The sequence below is a fragment of the Diabrotica virgifera genome, chromosome 7, assembly GCF_917563875.1.
Source record: "Diabrotica virgifera virgifera chromosome 7, PGI_DIABVI_V3a".
Taxonomy (NCBI): domain Eukaryota; kingdom Metazoa; phylum Arthropoda; class Insecta; order Coleoptera; family Chrysomelidae; genus Diabrotica; species Diabrotica virgifera.
The window spans coordinates 251905785-251928378 of record NC_065449.1 but is presented as its reverse complement, the minus strand read 5'-3'; the positions used below and the strand labels follow the sequence as shown (position 1 = coordinate 251928378).

At 33.2% G+C, this 22594-nt stretch overlaps 1 protein-coding gene across 2 annotated transcripts in view; it reads right to left on the bottom strand.

The window, feature by feature from the left end:
• The window catches only part of LOC126888405 (neurobeachin), a 2163879-nt gene that overhangs the window by 540953 nt on the left and 1600332 nt on the right, over nt 1-22594 (bottom strand). For both annotated transcript variants that reach the window (XM_050656648.1, XM_050656649.1), the window contains 3 exons: nt 18995-19141; nt 14758-14889; nt 5795-5935 (listed from right to left, as the gene is read on the bottom strand). In XM_050656648.1, coding sequence (XP_050512605.1) covers nt 5795-5935; nt 14758-14889; nt 18995-19141 — 420 coding nt within the window. The remainder of the gene's footprint in view (nt 1-5794; nt 5936-14757; nt 14890-18994; nt 19142-22594) is intronic.

The window sequence follows — 22594 nt, the reverse complement described above, 5'->3', positions numbered from 1 at the left end:
TGTCTGTAGCCAACCTGGTTCCATATGTGTCTCATAGGTTTTTGTAGGGTTTTCTAAACTATATTTATGCTTGAATTTGTATGCCACAAAACCAGCAACATACTTCAAAGAGTCCCGATGAATTTTTTCTTTCATCTCATAATTTTCTGCGACTTTTAAAATGTCATCGTCAGTTATATGATCCTCCTCCAAGTAGTGAGCTTTTATAATATATTTATTTTGAAGTATTTTGTCCTCTTCAGACTGAGCTTTTTTCGAACCTTCAGTTTTTTCTCTCAAATTAGACAGCACTTTTTGTGTCAAGCAAATATCTTCCGATGCCGAATTATCGCTTGGCAATTGAGGACTTTCTATTGAGCTGTTACTTACGCAAGATTCAGTAGTTTCAATAGTATTGCGACATTCTGTAAAGATCGCCGCTGAATTTTTTCCTAAAATATACCACCTTAATCTAAATTTAAAATCTATTGGCGAAGGATGATCGTTTGCACCATCCGTTCCTCGAATATCAGAAAAAAATTTCTCTAGCACATCCTGATTCAGCTTCGATGTAAAAATATAGTCAACGTTGTATTTTGCTTGTAGGTAAGGAAGTAACTCTTTCAGAGATCTATTAGTAAGCAATATCCCTTTTTGAAATGGAATAAGTTATTTATGTTGTCATCTTGGCGCCGACTTGCAACCACCCATTGCTTTACAAACTCTTCATTTTGAGGAAATCGAAAATATTTTATGTCTGATCCTTTCGTCACCCGATTATAATTCTTACAATTAGCTACGGAATAACCCCGAATGTCTTTGTTAATTAAAAACTTAACAAAACAGACTTAAATAATAGAAAAAGATCGAAACGAGAGGCTTTGTAAAAACAGTTCATCTACCGTACGATACACAAATAGATCAACCGGGACACGGGTGGTTCCTAACCTGTATCGTTGCTTCGTAGGTGACATCATGCGCGTCGGGGTACACATTTTGATTTATTTACGAGCATACCGGTCTCTGTCTACCGTGTATCTTTGGTAAATCTCGTAGTTGTACCTCCTCCTCCAAACACCATTTTCACAGATGCCACCGAATATTCCTCTCAGGATCCTTCGTTCAAATATAAGTAGGAGGTTTTCATCTGCCTTGGATATGGTCCATGTCTCCGATCCATATGTTAACACTGGTTGCATAAGGGTTTTATACAGGGTGTCCCGAAAAGATTGGTCATAAATTATACCACACATTCTGGGGCCAAAAATAGTTCGATTGAACCTAACTTACCTTAGTACAAATGTGTTCATAAAAAACGTTACAGCCCTTTGAAGTTACAAAATAAAAATCGATTTTTTCCAATATATCGAAAACTATTAGAGATTTTTTATTGAAAATGGACACGTATTATTCTTATGACAGGAACATCTTAAAACAAAATTATAGTTAAATTTGTCCACCTCATAAAAATTGTATGGGGGTTTTGTTCCCTTAAACCCCCCCCCCCCCCAAACTTTTGTGTACGTTCCAAGTAATTAATTATTGTAGTACCGTCAGTTAAACACAACGTTTTTAAAACTTTTTTGCCTCTCAGTATTTTTTCGATAAGCCAGTTTTTATCGAGATGCGGCTAATTTTTTAATATATTTACATAAAAATTGTATTGGGGTTTTGTTCCTTTAAACCCCCCAAATGTTTGTGTACGTTCCAATTAAACTATTATTGTGGTACCATTAGTTAAACACAGTGTTTTTAAAACTTTTTTGCTTCTTAACAATTTTTTGATAAGTCACCTTTTATCGAGATGTGGCTTCTTTTTTAAAATATACCTGAAAATGTATATTACAAATAAATTTTCAGATTATTAACAGGTCTCTATAATCGTACTTAACCATATACAAATATGTGGTGGATTCGACAAATATTCAAAATATCTCTATAAACACTGGCTTATCGAAAAAGTACTAAGAAGCAAAAAAGTTTTAAAAACAGCGTATTTAACTAGTGGTGCCACAATAATAATTTAATTAGAACGTACACAAAAGTTGGGGGGGGGGGTTTAAGGGAACAAAACCCCCATAAAATTTTTATGGAGTCGACAAATTTCACTAAAATTTTGTTTTAAGATGTTCCTGTGATAAGAATGATACGTGTCCATTTTCAATAAAAAATCTCTAATAGTTTTCGATATATTGGAAAAAATCGATTTTTATTTTGTAACTTCAAAGGGCTGTAACTTTTTTTATGAACACATTTGTACTAAGGTAAGTGAGGTTCAATCAACCTATTTTTGACCAAAGAATCTGTGGTATAATTTATGACCATTCTTTTCGGGACACCCTGTATAATATGGTTATTTTTGTTTTTCGACTTAAGTTTCTGCTTCTCATATGTCTACTCAGTCCAAAATAGCATTTGTTTGCTAGGATTACCCTTCGCTTGATTTCTTCCGTCATAATGTTCTTGGTGATCAGGGATATATACTTTGTCCACCACTTCAAAGGTAGAGTTATCAACCGTGAATTGGTGACCGATGTTTCTGGCTCTATTGTTGGGCGTTGATGCCATCATCTTAGTTTTCTCCTAGTTTACTTTCAGACAATAAATATAACAATACAAAACCATACCATACAGGATATTGAAGATTATTTATATCTGGTTCATGTCATCAAACTGGGAAAACCAAATCAAGATGCTAAAATTAAAAGAAGAACACAGCAGACATGGGCAGCTTTCGGTCAACTAGCATATATCTTAAAAACACCTCCATTTCTGTAAACTTAAAGAAAAAGGTGTATAACACATTCATACTACCAGTTAGTATCTGGGGCTTGGAGACCGGAGCTCTCACCAGAAAATCTGTTAAATACTAAAAACAACGCAAAGGGCAGTGGAACGAAACATACCTGGAATATCACTGAGGGACAATATTAGAAACATCGACATAAGACGTAGAACGAATATCAGGAATATCGTGGAAGAAATTACAAAAATGAAATGACGCTGGGTAGGTCATATTATAGTCAGATATGATCACAACAGGTGGACATCAAATATCCTAGAATAGAGGCCAAGGAAGACAAGAAGCATGGAAAGACCTCTAAAGAGATGGGCACATGACATAGCAGCAGTGACAGGCACAGTGCATTAGATTGGGAAAAATGGAACCCATCGAGAGAGATCTACATTCAGTAGTGGATTGAAAATGGTTGACGAAGAAGATTATTACCATTATTGTAATTTTCTAACTAGTTTTTGAAGGAATGTATGCAGAAAAAAGTGTTTTTTATTCCAAACAGGTTAATTAAAACAAATTTTGTCCCTATATCAAAAAAGTCCATATTGTAAACTAGGCCATCGTATTTTTTATTTCGATTCACCACCACCACGGCACTTTGAGAGAGAATCCCATTCGAAATAATCTATTGACGTAGAATCAAGGCATGTCTTTATTGAATATCTGCTGAATTTAATTTTCATGCTTTTCCTTTTTACCAGTTTCGCGAAATCTAATTTGTTTCAAAAAGAGAGCTTTATGTTAGTAATATAAAGCTTCGGTGACAAGTAAGGATTAAGGTTCGTTTTAAAAGCATGACACTACAAAAGAGTCTCAAAGCAAATTCGAGTCAACAAGATAACTTTGTATTGCTCCTCCTTCTCCTAGGTAACGAAATTAACTTTTTTAATTGAAATTAGGATTTACCTTTTCAGAATGGCGCTCGAACGGAAAATATCGGAAATTGAAGATATCATTTAAATGATTATTTATTTTTTGTTATTAAGATACGAGGATTGATCGATAATTATGTACATTAACAAGGATAACGAAAGTTTTCTTCGACAAAAAGTATTTTATTTTCAACGAAAACTTTTATTTATAAATTCGCAGTTTGTTCGTTTGTTTGTTCGTGCGTTGCCGCTCCTGCAATCCTTAGAGCCGATCTAGCGATGGCTTATTCTTATGTAATTTTGTCTTCTGAATCCAAATCTGAAAACGGCATTTCGGTATCTCAAACAATCTTCGAGATAACCGACCTCAAAGTCGACGTTGTGACGTCACAATCCTTCTTAAAATATTTAGTTGTTTTCGTTCGACGTAACAAACGTCAACACAAAATTGAAACGACAAATAAATTGTTGATGTTAAATGACAGCTCACTATTTTCAACCAAAACTTTGTTTATTTTTATTTGAGCTATCTACCCAATGATATGTATTATATTTATGTATACTTACTATATCATATACAACGTGGTCAAGCTGGAACACAACGAGACGCCAAAACACCTTGGCGTCCGTCTGGATAGAACTCTGTCTTACCGATACCACTGTCAGGATGTCAAGAAGAAAGTAAGTGCCAGAAATAATATCATCCGCAAGCTAACTAATACAAAATGGGAAGCACAACCACACACTCTCCGCACTTCTGCCTTAGCATTATGTTTTTCGGCCGCGGAGTTTGGAGCACCAGTATGGGCAAACTCTGCTCACACAAACCGAAACCGACACCTATCGAAGAGGTATACCCCATAGCTGGGATTGCTCCACCACCTATCAGGAGGAAGGTCACGTCAGAGGTAGAACGAAAAAAGCAGGAGACGGACCGAAGACACCCCTTATATGACCACCAAACTCAGCCAAGCAGACTAAGATCTCGGAAAAGCTTCCTGAAAACATCAAGATCCATCCCCGAAGCGCCAGAGACACGCCGAATACACCTATGGCAAGCGTCAGCTACCGCGACACATTTTCCTCCCTCAGAGGAAATGGCTGATGGACACAATTTACCGTATCCGACTTGGAAAGCGGTAAACAGACTAAGAACCAGCATTTCACGTTGTGCTAGTAACCTGAAAAAATGGGGATACCAGGAGGACGATACCTGCGACTGTGGCGCGGTTCAGACCAGCCGGCATCTACTATCATGCACAGAGATGAGAGAGACCTGCACAGAAGAAGACTTAATTATAGCAAATGACAGGGCCATCTATGTGGACAACCATTGGAAATACAGAATTTAAATTTGTTGGTGTTCCGGACACGGAAAGTAAGTAAGTATCGGATCAAATTTGCCTCGGTCCACCTGAACGAGGCTTTGCATACGTACCGGACATGGTAAATGTGCTGGACCTCGATTTTTGACCCTTCACTTCGTTATCGAACGTACTCGCTTCGCATCTGTTTAGTGTACAGATAGCGAATGATCGATAACGAAGCGAAGCGAAGGGTCAAAAATCGAGGTCTTCATTCGCTGTTCAAATGGTGCGATTGCGAATCGTCTAGACAGACCATTAGCCATTGTGTTTCAGACTACCTAAATACCTAAATCGTGCCTACAGTGGAAACCTCAAGGACTTTGTGGAATGTTCCCCAGAAGCAATTGAATCGCTATGTAAATTAGACATTAATATATAGCTTCATTCATTCTATTTTAGCGTTTGAATATATTATATTTGTGTATTTATCGTACTGTAAAAGTCCATATGCTAAATAAAATAAATCTTACTATTTCTATCCTGGCTCTTATTTCTGTTGTTTGATCATTATTATCTGAAACCCAGGTTCCTAGATACCTATTTCAAACGTATTTGTATTTATCAACCCTTGCTATCGGTATTAAAAATCCTTGGTTACTCTTCTTTTTCTCTGTCATTATAATAATTATAATTTTGCTACATTTGCGCATCATAACAATATAGAACAAATTTTTACTACGCTAAAAACAATTCCTACATTTATTTCGGTATATAAAAGATAACCGTCAACAATTGAGAATACCAAACGACAAATTGTACATAAGAATTTGACTACTTACTTGCAACATGAGGGCGTGTGGTGTATGTACGAAGTAGGATATATTTCCCCTGGGGGCCGATTGTAGACAGAGCTGAGTGTCAGTTGCCACGGGGTTGTACATGAAGACGATCGCACTTGACAGCTTGCCGTCATATAGAACCTGTATATAAATTATTACATTAGGAAATCATTTCGAAATGCACCTTTTCGTACGAGGAGAAGACGTTTCTAGATACATTTATGGAATATGTTCGTTGTGTAGTTCAGTAAAGATAATATTACCAGGATACGTCTGGAAATTCTTGGAAAAAAGCATATAACAAATGTCTTATAAAAATACTATACAGTAAAATATCATCATGATTCAATCTTATCTTGTCCGCTGTTCCCTGTTTCATAGTTTTCCATTTTTTTCAATTCCTTTGGCAACGTTTTAGATCGTCAGTCCAACCTGTTGGTGGACGATCTTTGCTTCGGTACGCATCATCCCTTGATCTCCACTTCAGTATCCGCTTTGTCCATTTGTTATCCGCTAATTCGAGCTACGTGACCTGTTCAGTTTCATTTCAGTCTTGCTATTCTCTCTACAGCATCAGCCACTCATGACCTTCATCGTAGTTGACGGTTTGGGATCTTGTCTCGCAGTGAAACGCCCTACATAGCCCCATCTCTCTTTGAGCCTTACGGATTTTTTGCTTTTCTTCTTGTCATGGTCAACGTTTCCGCTCCATAAGGAGACACTGGCAAAACACACTGATTAAAGGTTTTTCTTTTAAGACATGCTATGTCGGATGATTTGAAAACGTGGCTCAACCAGCCAAAGGCTGCCCAAGTCAGCTTTATATGACTGAGAATCTCAACGGTTTGGTTATTTTTTTCAATGCGAATCTCGTGATCTAGGTATTTATGGTCCTGGACCTGGTCTATGGAAGTTGTTCCTCCGCATCTATTTTCGCTGACTACAAGATTTGTTTGATCATCTAAGTTTTAGATATATTTATTTTTAGTTTTACTTCTAGAGAGTAAAGGTAGAACTTATTTAATAGTTCTTTGGTCTCATCTATCCTATCAGATATTAGCACAATATCATCTACAAATCGCAGTTGACTAAGCTTGTCTCCATTTATGTTTGTGCCTTTGTCGGTCAGTTTTGCCTTTTTACATATACAGGGTGCGCCAAACCTCTGGTCTTCTATGATTACGGCTAAACTATGAGATTTACAAAAAAATGTTTATAACAAAACTAATGTGTATCAAAGAGGTCTATCATTTAAAATTATTTTCAATTATACAGGGTGAGTCAGAACGACGGTATGAACCAAAGTTGTATTTTTTTAAATGGAACACCCTGTATATTAAATCATTTTTGAATATATTATTTAAAAATATGAAAAATTTGTATAAGGTCTTATAGGTCTAAAGTTAATAATTTTCGAAATATTTACATTTTTATTGAGAAAAATGGTAATATTTATAGGATTGTGGATTATGTTTCCAAGGAAATAAAAATTTGGGTGATAGGTCAAAGTTTTTAAAATATAGTGTTATTTTTAAATAATTTAATATTTTTTACTTTTAGCCATAAAATATACACTGTGATCACTATTTGCAAATACAAAATTTTCTCATTTTTTTTAAATGGGACACCCTGTATATTACTTTTGCGTTTTGTAGTAAATATTACAACCTTTCTTTTGGTATAAGTTTGTATGTACCTAGCATGTTTCGTTTTGTAGATATTTAAAAAAAACTATAGATTTTACGTGTTTGCGGATTTTTTATTTAAAAATTTTTTTGCAAAAAAAAATAATTATAATCTGGTTTTAGAAACATACACTAAAATATAAAATATGAAGATAAAAACGTAATTAAAGATTAAAATAAATCGTATGCTAGTACAATTCAATTGAATTTAATAACTTTAAATTATTTTACAAAAAATATTTTAGCATATTAATGAATGCATAAATTAGTTACTAAATTAAATAAACAACCAAATTTTAAATCAACCGTAGTAATTTTTCTACTACAGCAACTTTCCTGTACCAAATTAATTGTTAGTTAAATTTTATTTAGTTAAACTTTTAATTATATATATATATATCGGGTGTTCTACAGCATTCACCGTTTCCCGCATCCTATTCGCCATGCTTTTCGGTCACGAATATCTTCCTCGTTGAGTTGTCTACTGTTCATTGCTTTCTCTACATCTTGTATCCATGTTCTCTTCGGTCTGCCTCTTTTTCTTCTCTCGGGTGGTACATACTGGATCATTTTCTTGGGCCATCTTGTTGGTCCCATTCTCTGGACATGCCCGTACCATATTAATCTTTTTTGTTCTATTCTGTCTATAATATCCTTTTCTACTTCCATTCTTTCTTTTATTTCTTCGTTTGGGATATGCTGCAGTTTAGATATTCTGCAGCTTCTTCTAAGCGCGTCCATTTCTAAAGCTTGAAGTCTTTTATTTTGTCGGTCTTTTACTTCCCACACTTCCGAGTTGTACAGGACAATTCCTTCCACGATAGTTTGGTAGATTTTTTTCTTTGTCTGATTTTGCAGTCCTGTACTCCACCAGATGCCATTTAGCTGTTTTATAGCTTTTCTTCCTTGGCTTATTCGATATTCTATATCTTGATCGCATGTGGAGTTTTTGTCAAAAATTGAACCTAGATATTTAAATTCATCACATCCTTTTATGTATTCCCCTTCTAATTCTAAGTCTTCAGTATCACCTCCGACTACAAGGTATTCAGTTTTCTCCATGCTCATTTCCAAACCCCATTTTTGGTACTCCTCTTTCAATTTTCTAATCATGTAACTGGCGTCATCTTTATCAGCAGCAATCACAACTTGGTCGTCAGCAAATAGCAACGTATACAAATAAGAATCTCCTACTGGTATCCCCATTGTTTGGCATTTCCTAGTCCAATATTTTAACACATGTGTAAGGTAAATTTTAAATAAAGTGGGCGACAGACAGCATCCCTGCAAAAGGCCTTTCGAAGTTTCAAAGGTATTTGAAAGTTTCGTTCCAATTTTAATTGCTGTTGTTGCATTAGCATAGAGATCTTTTATTGTTTGGATGTATTTTCTATTTAAAGTGGTTTGTTGTAATACCTCAAACATTTTTCCTCTGGGAACGGTATCGTATGCTTTTTTTAACTCACATGGTATTTGTAGACTTAAAAAAAGCATAAACTTTTAATTTACCTTTTAAATTTACTTACATACATCTTGAGAATATAAAAATTATTATAAAGTATGCTTTGAAACAAATGAATGTTAAATGTATCATCCAAATTATTTATTAATATAAATAGTATTTACTGGTGTTACAAAAACTGGGAATACTTTTGTAGTTGAAATTTTTGTAACAATTTTTTTTATTTTAAATTTTAATTTTTTAACCGAAACATTTTTGGATATGACATTTGTTTTGGGCGAAACCATTAGAAATCATTACCAGATTTTGTGACACGAGTAGGTACATAGATACTGTTTACTTTTTAATATACTTCCATAACGTTCATTTGTTTCAAAGCATACTTTATACGTTCTCAAGATGTAGGTAAATTAAAAAGTTATTAACTGATCTTACTCGTAAATACAATATAACTAACAATTAATTTGGTATAGGAAAGTTGCTGCGGTAGAAGAATTACTACGATTGATTTAAAATTTGGTTGTTTATTTAATTTAGTAACTAATTTATGTATTCATTAATATGGTAAAATATTTTTTGTAAAATAATTTAAAATTATTAAATTCAATTGAATTGTACTAGCATACGATTTATTTTAATCTTTAATTACGTTTTTATTTTCATATTTTATATTTTAGTGTATGTTTCTAAAACCAGATTATAATTATTTTTTTTGCAAAAAAATTTTTAAATAAAAAATCCGCAAAAACGTAAAATCTATAGTTTTTTTAAAATATCTACAAAACGAAACACGCTAGGTACATACAACCTTATACCAAAAGAAAGGTTGTAATATTTACTACCAAACGCAAAACTAATATACAGGGTGTCCCATTTAAAAAAAATGAGAAAATTTTGTATTTGCAAATAGTGATCACACTGTATATTTTATGGCTAAAAGTAAAAAATATTAAATTATTTAAAAATAACACTATATTTTAAAAACTTTGACCTATCACCTAAATTTTTATTTCCTTGGAAACATAATCCACAACCCTATAAATATTACCATTTTTCTCAATAAAAATGTAAATATTTCGAAAATTATTAACTTTAGGCCTATAAGAACTTGTACAAATTTTTCATATTTTTAAATAATATATTCAAAAATGATTTAATATACAGGGTGTTCCATTTAAAAACATAAAACTTTGGTTCATACCGTCGTTCTGATTCACCCTGTATAATTGAAAATAATTTTAAATTATAGACCTCTTTGATATACACTAGTTTCGTTATAAACATTTTTTTGTATATCTCATAGTTTAGCCGTAATCAAAGAAGACCAGAGGTTTGGCGCACCCTGTATATTCCAAAAGCAAATTGAACAGTTTCGGTGATATGGTATCCCCCTGATGTACTCCAAGTTATATCAGGAATTTCTGAATTTGACGATCATTCATTTAAACACTAGCTGTTGCGTTTCGGTATATATGTTTAATTATATCTATAAACCGATAAAGTCAATAAGGCATTCTATCAACGCTTCCAACTTTTTTTGTTGATTTATGTTGTCAAAGGCCTTTCCATAATCCACAAAGCTAGGACCACAGCAAACCTGTATACACAGTAAAATATATGTTGTAGAAAATATTATATTTCCAAGAGTTTCCATAGCTTAAGATATTTCCCAGAAACTTTATTCGTAATTCTCTCGATTCATCTTTACTTTTCTTTCTTATAATAAAAATACTACTACATCATAAATATTACGAAATAACTGCTAAGCCTAATATATGTATAGCAAAACCAATCAATCTAGTTGAATAACACAAGGCAAAAAATTTATCGTAATTAATAATTTTTATAAAAAATCTAAAAACAAATTTTCACAAATTTATTTAAAAACCAGAACTGTTTTGGTGTCATTCCACATTTATCAAGTGAATTATTTCAAAAATGACATTGAATATTTGCTGGGTGTAGTATAATCTAATGAAAAAAGAAACCATATAACGAAATAAAATTCCCAAACAAAAGCATTAACGGAAGAGAGGAGAAAAATGCATAGTAATAAGCAAAGAACCATGAACTTACAGAGATAAGTAAAAGTATATAAATATCTATTAGAACGGACAACCGAAAGCATAAAAGTGGATAAATCCAACAAACGATTAAATATAACAAAGGCATCAACGTTCTTAAAGGAGAATTAACAAATGACAAAAAACAAATACCGAAATTGAAGGACAAAGATGGAAATATTATCAGCGATAGAGATGAATTACAAAGGCTAGTAGAAGATTTCTATACAGAATTAAATACATATCAACAAACCCATAATGAACAAGTAGCAGAAAAGTTGGAAAATTCAAGAAAAAGATTAGTCAACCACCAGTATTGATGACTGATATAGCAACAGACGAAATAAAAAATGCACTGAATAAAATGAAAAGAAATAAAGCTCCGGGAGAAGATAATAACATCATACAAACAGCAAAGATTGCGGCAGATATACAACGGAGATGCAAGGTGAAGAATATTAAAAACTGGCTAAGAAACAGAAGAGTAGAATGGAATGACCATATAAGCTGAATGACAACAAAATATATACGCAATGCATGGAATGACAACTTAAGGTGCATTTAAATCAAAGCGAACACAAACGAACGAACAAATTCGTTCTTTACAAGAATTATTGTATTTGTACAGCGAATCAAACAATACCGAACGAATTCATTCGAGTTCGCACATGTTCCAACCGATGTCGGTAAGTCAGCGAATCATCAAAGTAACTCGGTGTCATGTGAACGCATGCGAACGTTCGCTACAATGTAAATGGTCCTTCTTTGAAGAGAACACATATCCAAGCGAACACCTACAAATTCTAACAATAAAACACTGAAAACGTTTGTTTTCTATACTTCCACAAAATTTATTACAACTATGTGACTACAGCTGTTTCGGCAGAGTGCCTTTCTCAACTGTAATAGATTACTATGGGTTTGTCTTTTTAAAGTCTTTAACTGAAGAGGTTGAGGAGTGGGGAGCTGTTTGTCTCGAGTTGGACATTCAGCATTATATCTGTATTTTTCAATTTATTAATTTCCATAGATTCTAATAATAGTATGGTATAGTTAAAATAAATTAAAATAAATTCCAAACCCAGACATCCAAAGTGAAAGTTATCCTCCAACACCAAATTGTTCTATATGGTTCAGAAAAAAGTCACACCATTTTGAGCGTCGGGTTTGGGGGGAGAGGGGGGGAGAAATCTGCAAATTCGTAGTTTTTTAAGTTTTTCGTCAATATTTCTAAAGCTAAGCGGTTTAGCATGAACAACCCTCTACACAAAATTGTTCTACATTAAATTTGAAATAAAAAAGGCCCTATGCATAACCCTTCTAAAATGAACTGTTCCAAAGTTACGGAGGTAGTATATTATAATTGGTCCAAAAAAAAGGCCTAACCCAGACATCCAAAGTAAAAGTTTTCCTTCAACACCAAATTGTTCTATATGGTCCACATATTGTTCAGTAAAAAGTTACACCATTTTGAGCGTCCGGTTTGGGGGGGGGGGGGAGATGGGGGAGAAGTCGGTAAATTAGTAGTTTTTTAAGTTTTCCGTCAATATTTCTAAAACTATGCTTTAGCGTAAGGAATGTTCTATAGAAAAATGTTCTACATAAAATTTAAAACAAAAAAGGTTTTATACATAATTGTTATAAAATCAACGGTTCCAGAGTTACGGAGGGTGAAAAGTGGAGGTTTTCGATACTTTTTATATTTAGCGATTTCTCCCCCCTCTCCCCCCCCCCCCAAACCCGACACTCAAAATGGTGTGACTTTTTTCTGAACATTATGTGGACCATATAGAACAATTTGGTGTTGGAGGATAACTTTTACTTTGGATGTCTGGGTTTTTGGTATAGTTATATCATAAATATTGCCCAAAAAATATAAAAAGTATCGAAAACCTCGACTTTTCACCCTCCGTAACTCTGGAACCGTTAATTTTATAACAATTATGTATAGAACATTTTTTGTTTTAAATTTCATGTAAAACATGTTTGTATATAACATTGTTTACGCTAAAGCATAGTTTTATAAATATTGACGAAAAACGTAAAAAAACTACTAATTTACCGATTTCTCTCCCATCTCCCTCCTAAACCGGACGCTCAAAATGGTGTAATTTTTACTGAACAATATGTCGAGCATATAGAACATTTTGGTGTTGGAGGAAAACTTTCGTTTGGATGTTTGGGTTAGGCCTTTTTTTGGACCAGTTATACTATACTACCTCCGTAACTTTGGAACAATTCATTTTAGAAAGATTATGCATGGTGCCTTTTTTATTTCAAATTTAATGTAGAAAAATTTTGTATAGACGGTTGTTCATGCTAAACCGCATAGTTTTAGAAATATTGGCGAAAAACTTAAAAAACTAAGAATTTACCGATTTCTCCCCCCTCTCCCCCCCAAACCCTACGCTCAAAATGATGTGACTTTTTTCTGGACATTGTGTGGACCATATAGAACAATTTGGTGTTGAAGGATAACTTTCACTTTGGATGTCTGGGTTCATCTTTTGGATCAACTATACTGTACTATAAAGATAGCTTAAGGCCTTTATTTTGAATATGCAGAATTTGAAACTGTTCATTCAAAGAATGATTATGATCTAGAAGGTGAAGTGCGTATGTAGAAGTGTCTGTTTTTCTATTGTTGAAAGCCCTGTTGTCTTCTCTTTCGGCTCTTATTGTTCTTAATATATTTGCTTAAGTTGTTGTTAGTTCTGAAAGCTGGTGTTATTCCTTTCTTTTTTATGTATCTGGCTATGTTTGTTGTTATCTTGCCAGTATATGTGATAGAGCAGAAGGTACTGGGTTCTTTCTCTGGTGGAATAACAAAAAGAAAGGAATAACACCAGCTTTCAGAACTAACAACAACTTAAGCAAATATATTAAGAACAATAAGAGCCGAAAGAGAAAACAACTACAGAGTGGTGTTTACAAACTAACTTGTGGTGACTGTCCGAAAACTTACATCGGTCAAACTGGCAGAACCTTCGACAAACGGATAGCAGAACACAAAAGGACTTTCAACAATAGAAAAACAGACACTTCTACATATGCACTTCACCTTCTAGATCATAATCATTCTTTTAATGAACAGTTTCAAATTCTGCATATTCAGAATAAAGGCCTTAAGCTATATTTATTAGAATCTATGGAAATTAATAAATTGAAAAATACAGATACTGAACGACCAACTCGAGACAAACAGCTCCCCACTCCTCAACCTCTTCAGTTAAAGACTTTAAAAAGGCAAACCCATAGTAATCTAAATCACTTGAGAAAGGCACTCTGCCGAAACAGCTGTAGTCACATAGTTGTAATAAACTTTGTGGAAGTATAGAAAACAAACGTTTTCAGTGTTTTATTGTTAGATAAAATGAACTTTCATCAAGTAACGGTCGAATCCATCAATTACCTACAAATTCGTTCCTTCGTTCGTTCGTTTGTGTTCGCTTTGATTTAAATGCACCTTTACTGGAGGCACATTAAAAAAAACAGACAGAATTATGTCTACACAAAAAGAATAAAAAGAAGATCTTTATTAAAATGTCTTAACAACCTACAGGAAAAAGATAGCACCAAAACAGTTGTTTACATCGGTCATGAACTAACTATTTTCTGTCATTTCGTTCGCTACCACTTAAAAACAACATCAACTGCTATTTTCTCGCGAGATTAGCTTTAAAACTCATCCGTGCACTAATTTACAATAAAAAAATTCGAAAAATAAAAAAAATAAACAAATAAAATGCTTACGGAACGTGCATCTGTTGCAGTCAAAGGCAGAGGCATGCTAGATGCTGGTAACTGATTTTCACTATTTTCACTCACCCTTTTGTGATTGTCTGGCAAATTTATATTGCACTCGTTATCAAATCGAAACTGGCTCTATAAAGAACAAAAAATGGTTAATATAAACGATTCTAGTGAATGTTCTGTTACAACTGTCATGAAACTCGTTCCTATAATAATGAACTGTTATTTTATTTCGATTTTACACCTATTTCAATTTATTTAAAGTTTTCAGTAAATATACTATAACAGAACGGGACCACAAAAATAAAATTTCCCTAGATCTCCTGAAAAACAGGGCATTGCACAACACCTGGCAACAGCGCCTTCCATAAGAGCCTATGTGTTAGAACGAAATATAAAATTCATTTTGCCCAAGATTCTGGAGGAATTTTGAAAAAAATTTAAGGTCTATTCTGGTCATTTTACGACCACCGAGCGGTCATTTTACGCCTTTGCGGAAAACCCGTTTACAGCTACCAAACGGGGGTGACGTTTGCGACGTTGTTGGAAAGGGACAGGGGTAAAGAGTACAATTATATAATCAAATACGGCAGCCTACCAGAAAGATCCTAAACTAATAGTGCCTAAACGGTTTAACGTGCAGGAATCAGCGTGTGTTTGTATGTGTGGAAAACGTGTAGTGTTTAGGCACTCTAAGCATAGGGCCTTTCTGTAGCCTGCCGTATTTTATTACGCAATTGTACCCTTTACTCCCTCCCCATTCCAACAACGTCTCATACGTCACCCCCGTTTGGTAGCTGTAAACGGGTGTTCCGCAACGAGCCGCTCGGAGGTCGTAAAATTACCAGAATGGACTCTATTTTTTTCAAAATTTCCCCAGCATCTAAGAAAAATTGATTTTCTATCTCGCTTTAACACATAGGCTCTTATGGAAGGCGCTATTGCCAGTTGTTGTCAAATAACCAGTTTTTCAGGAGATCTACGGAAATTTTATTTTTGTGGTCCTACTCTAATCTGTTGCAGCCTTTTTATTGTCTTTTAAAACTAAAAAAAGCTGAGAAGAGAAAAAGCTTTTTAATGTGCTTTCTTTATATTTTTTAATTTCCTGGTGTAATTTTCTTGTTGGATCTTTAGTGTTATACAACTAGTGTTAATAATCTAGTAGTGTCACGTCTACTCTACCAATTACACTTCGATGCAGAATTCCATTTTACCAAACCAACTTTTCGCAATCCACTCTCTACTTGTATCATAACGAAGGTGACGTGAATGACAAGGTAGAACGAAAAGTATATGCTAATACCTTATTTAAATGGTAATCTACGTGAGTGGTTATTTTTATTGAAACAACACCAGAGGCACATATCGCGGTATAATTTATCAACGACACTTCTCATTTCGCGGCGGATCCATCCGCACATAAAGAGTTCTCCGTTTCCGTTTTTATATATCCGGGCGAAAGAAAAACGCGTAAAAACGCGATTTACTATCCATAAACAAGTTATACTTGTTTTTGATAAATCCCTTTTAGGACGTACTAAAAAAATCTGCATTTTACTTCCCTCGTCTCATAAATGTGACGTAAAAATTTAATTCGCAGTTGACACAAAATATCTCAAACGCTTCATTAACGGCTTTTATCTTTTGTTGCTTTCTGTTCCATAAGAGGAATATTATTTTTTTATTATAGTAGTAAAACATGAAGCAGCTTTTGATTAAAATGCGATTTTAGCTACGAGGGAGGTCTCAATCTTATTCCTTTTATCTTATTCCTATTATGGGCAATAGGTTAGTTGCCCATGTTTTACCAGCCTTGTTGCCGCCTCTCTTCCTCTACTTGCCGAGACTTGTATGTTTCATTTATATGTCCAGTTTTATATAGTACTTCAAAACTAATCACTTGATGGCCTGGCTCTTTTCATATAAAAGTGGCTATTTACGACATAAACAATCTGATATGGACTTAAATAATAATAATAATAAACTTCAAATATCTAAGTAATCTACGTCTTTTTTAGATAAAGAAGAAATGGATTTACGGATATACAACCACATAATGGCATTTAAGCAGCTTCCTCACTATGCGACCGAGCCAAGAGAGTGAATTCCCATGGAATACAGCATCTTCGCTACCTGTAGTACCATAGAAAGGCATCTTGTTTGTATAAGTACGTTTTGGTATCAAAATAAGCCTAAGAGATATGGCGCCCAACGTGGGGCATATGAATTTCTAATAATTATCTGATCAGACCAAACCACATGACAGTATTATTTCCTATCCTTTAAATAGTAATATATTTTCAAAAGGTCCACAATAAACTATTAGTAATGGTTTTCTTGTTTATTTTTTTTGCAAAAATTATACTTTTACACGGAAAACTAACGTTTTAACCAAATCGAAGTCTCCAGTACTTTAATACGAAAAATTTCTTTGAACATAGAATAAAAACAGACTTTCCGCTGAAAACGTTAATTTTTGGCCTCTGATTCACTGCTCCACAACTTTGACAACGCAGTTGCCCTCTGTGCCCATCCTAAGATGCCCTCCTTTCTTTTTAGCCTTATTTTTAACTTGTCATCCCCCAAAATAATTCCTAGCCAAGCCACTTCTTCAATTTTCTTCCCGCCAGACTTTTTCCATCCTACCTAAAATTGAAAACAAAACCTCCTCTTCGTAATCATACCTTTCCCTGCCTTCCAAAAAATTTCCGTGTACATTAGACAGTTATAGAATTCAACAAATGTACCTTCTAAACGATTATGGGAAAATCCATTAGTGATGTTCATTTTACAAAACGGATTCAAAATTCCTAATCTGTTCGTAAGCATATACAGGGTGTCCAAAAACTCTACCGACAAACGAAGACAGAAGATTCTTCAGATAATTTTAAGACATTTTAACCCAATTCGCTTAGTTCGAAAAAACTTCCTAATGGAGCTAGAGCTCTTTGAAGATGGCGTCTTGTAATTAGTTTTTCTTAAATACCTCCAGAACGCTTCTATTTAGAAAAACAAAAATAGGTGCGCGTATTTATCTTCCAGAGATAACTCTATTCAATCCATTGCGAATTTCTGGTACCGATCATAGGCGTCCGTTTTGGGTAAGGCAACGGTTATTTTATCGCCTAACTTTTTTGTCTTTAATTTTTAAGCATTTTTGACTCTGAATTATTAAATTGTGAGATATTCTAGTACTAAAAGGTACTCTTGCTTTAAGTCGATAGGATACACCGTTTTCTAGAAAAATCGATTTGAAAATTTTTCGTTTCTTGAATTTAAAAAAAATTAAAAAAAAACTTTTTAGAAATACAAAACCTGGTACATTTATTTATATTCCAGATATGAATCGATTTCATTAATTGCGAATTTCCAGTATCGGTCATAGGCGTCCGTTTTGGGTGAGTCAACAGTTATTTTATAGCACAACTTTTTTGTCTTTAATTTTTAAGCATTTTTGACACTAGATTATTAAATTATGAGGTATTCGAGTACTAAAAGTTACTCTTGCTTTAAGTTGATAAAACACATAGTTTTTTTTTTCAAATTCCAAGAACAAAAACTTTCAAATCGGTTTTTCTGGAAAACGGTGTGTCCTACAGACTTAAAGAAAGAGTAACTTTTCGTGCTAGAATACCTCACAATTTAATAATCCAGTATCAAAAATGCTTAAAAGTTAAAGGCAAAAAAGTTATGCGATAAAATATTCGTTGTCCTACCCAAAACGGACGCCTATGACCGGTACTATAAATTCGCAATGGATGGAATCGATTTATTTCTGGAAAGTAAATAAGTATACCAATTTTTGTTTTTCTAAATAGAAGAATTCTGGTGATATTAAGAAAAACTGAGTACATGACGCCATCTTCAAAGAGCTCTAGCTCCCTTAGAAAGCATTTTCGGATTAGGTGAATTGGGTTAAATTATATTAAAATTATCTGAGGAATCTCCTTTATTCGTTTGTCGGTAGAGTTTCTGGACACCCTGTATATTATCTACCTACTAACTCGTATACAAAAAATATGACTATTTTCTTAATTTGCGGAATAGTTCCCGACTATATTTGTAAAATTACAAAAACAAAAACGCAAAATAAAGTTTCTTGTTCACGATACACGAAAAATAATTGCCTGCACTATCAAAATATCTGCTGTAACTCCACATCATGTTCCTAATATTTCATAAAACAAGGTATATATCTATCTAGTACGCTGTTGCTTCGAATTAATGTTCGACTTACTTTATATCCAGGTCCTAACCTATGCATGGCGCATATCTGATGCGTTGTTAAGGCCTCGCTGAAGAGATATATTGCCGACATCTGACCGCAAAATACTCGTTCCTCGTCCAATTCCGGCGTCGCTCCGATATAGCATTTATCAAAAACCTGGAAAAGAAGAGATTTGTTAAACAATAATCTACAAGAGGTTTTTTGTTATTTGAAAATTGAATACCTTTCACAGAAATGAAAATAAAAAACGGAAATATCGAAAAAAGTAAATTTTCATTATTTTTCTCGGAATTTTTGAGATTGTATTAAAAATGGATAATAAAAGCTGTAGAGGCTTATATTATCTAAAACTTTTGCATTTTAAATTTTTTGATAGGATGTCAAATTTTGTCGAAATTAAATAAAAATTGTTTTCATCCCGAGCTGGGCAATACCCGGGCACAAGTACCCGAATTTTGTACTCTTTGTCTTCCTAGAGGATGTGTCTCTTATCGAGATACTTCTTCTTCTTCTTAAAGCACCCTTTCCTTGATGGAGGTTGACTACTACAATTGCAAACGTCTTCAGATAGGTGGTTCTTATTAGCTGTTAAAAATTTAGCCTTGTCCATTGTCGGGTGTTTCTTAGCTACGATAGTCTTTTCCTTCCTAGTATTCTCTTCCCCTCGATTTTTCCTATCACTATTAGTTGAGCATATTGGTAATTATTTTTCAGTATGTGGCGTAGCCTACGTATGATGTTTTTCTAACTTTCACTGTGTTGAAAAGTTCTCGTTCCTTGTGTATTGTATGCAGTATTTCTTCATTTGAGGTATGCGATGCCCGTGAAATTTTGAAGATTCTTCGGTAGATCCACATTTCAAAGGCCTTCAATTTATTTACGGTTGATGTCTTAAGGGTCCATGTCTCAACTGCATATAGAAGAGTCGACCAGATGTAGCATTTTGATAAACGTAGGGCCGGTTGTTCGAATGCTAATCAAGAAGTTGATTATAATTAAGTCCCCTTAACAATCATCAAATAACAACACCCCTCATTCGTACGTCAATCAGTTGATAGTAATCAATTATGTTAATTATCATTATGATAATTAACATAATTGATTGATTAATTACTTATTAATTTTTAATTAACATAACAATTATTAACATAAGTGATTAATAAATCTCGGATAACATTAAAATTTTTAAACTAATTATGACATTTCTTCAAAAAATTAAATTAAAAATGTGAATGTAAAACTAATCGTTTGAATGAATAGGTATTTCTTTTGTATTATGTAATGTATGAATGAGATATTTACTGTAATTAATTATATTATTTTGTAACCTATGTATGTTTTAGTTCTTACCGTAGTGAAAAAAAATTAATATAGTTGTATTTATTAACATAGTACGTAGGCATTGTTATTTGTAAGCTTTATTTTTTTTATTTTTTATTTTTAAGTGTATACTGGACAATTTTATACTTATGAACGAAGAATAATAATTTTATATGTAGTTACGTGGCTAAAGGTTCTGAATCAAGACCAGAATAAAATAAAAAAAAAAAATTAAAAAAAAATAAATAAATCTCGTAATTGTAATTAATTATGTTTTCAGCAACCCAAACAAAGTTGACATTGACAGTTGGTGAAAGTAATTAAGGGCCGGTTGCTGAAACGCTAATCAAGTCTCCTTAACAACCATCAAATAACAAAATCCGTTGTTCGTACGCCAATCAGTTGAATGTAATCAATTATTAATTAACATAGCAATTATTAACAACATTAATTAACAACATAATTGATTAACTAATCACTCAATCTCATAATTGTAATCAATTAAGTTTTCAGCAACCCAATCAAAGTTGACATTGACAGTTGGTGACAGTAATTAAATATTTGATAATGATCAGTTGACTCCATTTTTGATTAGCGTTCGAACAGCCGGCCCGTAGTCATCTATTAATTTTTTCGAAAGATTTTCTGACGTGTTCCATTCTAGATCTTAATTTTAGATCAGGATTTAAGCTTCTATCGATCCAAAATCTCAAGTACTTAAATATATTAACTTGTTCTAAAATGTACCCGTTTATTGTGCAAGGTTGAGGTACATTTTGGTTTTTTGGGATTGACATCACTTTGGTTTTCTAAGGGCCAGTTGTTCGAACGCTAATCAAAAATGGGATCCACTGATCATTATCAAATATTTAATTACAATTATATTTGATTAAGAGTACTTCTGACAGATGTCTCATTTTGAGGTTATGTTGACATTGTTGACTGATTTATTTTATTATTTTGGCTTTAATCTAAAATAAACCATAATTAAACTCTTTCTGATGTTAATTTCTTGTTTTTACTTACAAATCAATAATAATAATAAGCAATTTTTAATAATTAAACAGCTGCGGCTATATTTCAATTACTGCTTTATTTACCTACAATCAATGAATGATTAGTGTTTTACACGTATTTTTGATGTCTCGATTTGATTCATATCAAGAAAATTTATTACAATAAACTGATTGATTATAATCAACTTCTTGATTAGCGTTCGAACAACCGGCCCTTAATGTTTTTAATTTCATTTAGTAAGATACTTATCTGCAATTAAATTAAACTTGTGTTTCGTCGATTTTTTTCTTCAACCAATAATATATTTCCAATTAATAAATTTTCATTAGAATTTGAGTTAATTCCATTTCCAATAATGTAATTATTTGGCAGCGCTGTCCACACAAATTAATATTAAAGTTAAAACAAATGAATTACGTAATAATATTTAATCCAAAATGATATTTGTGTGGTCCGATAGATTTATTTTTATTTTTCGTGTATGGCCGAATGCGTTTATCAATTCAGCCATTATTTTTCATTTCATGGCGATTGCAGATCGAGTAGTACTTTTTCCGGTTTTACCGTGCACTCAATTTTGTGAATGTATGATTTAATTGACAATCGTGAATAGGATTTTATTTAAATATTTATAGAAAAGTTAATATTTATTTAAACAAAATAATGCTCGACATATACAGACCGTCTACAAAAACCAGGTGGTTTTAATTGAATATCTACCAAATAAGTCTGGATCCCACGTATGAAAAAAAGTTGATTAATAGCAAGCTGAAAATTTGTTAATAGCTTAAGGGTGTCTAGTCGGACAAACTTTGATATATGGGAACACTGGAACATGGGAAGTTTTAATTGTGGAACAGGTTAAAAATTTGAAACGGTCAGACCACGAAAACGTCACATGTATTTTTTCCGACAGAACTTCCAATTTATTTGTTACCCTTTCATTAAACTCTCATGCAAAAATCAGGCTTGCGAAAATGAGATTGCGAAAGGCAAGGCATCGATGTTAAAGGAGAAATATATGTTTCTTCATCCACCTAACATAAAGCGTGGACTCAAACGTAGAAAGAACTAAAATTCTTCATTGTAAGTACAGTTTCTCCAAAAATATTTAAAAATAAATTTGTAACAAAATGGGACCATATAAAATCAACTCAAATTGTTTTACAACAGCAGGCACTCGATAAAGATTTCAGTATATACGTACACAGAAGTACTGATGGCAGTGTAGTTCAAACTAAATAATTATATTCTATGAACATTTGAAAACCA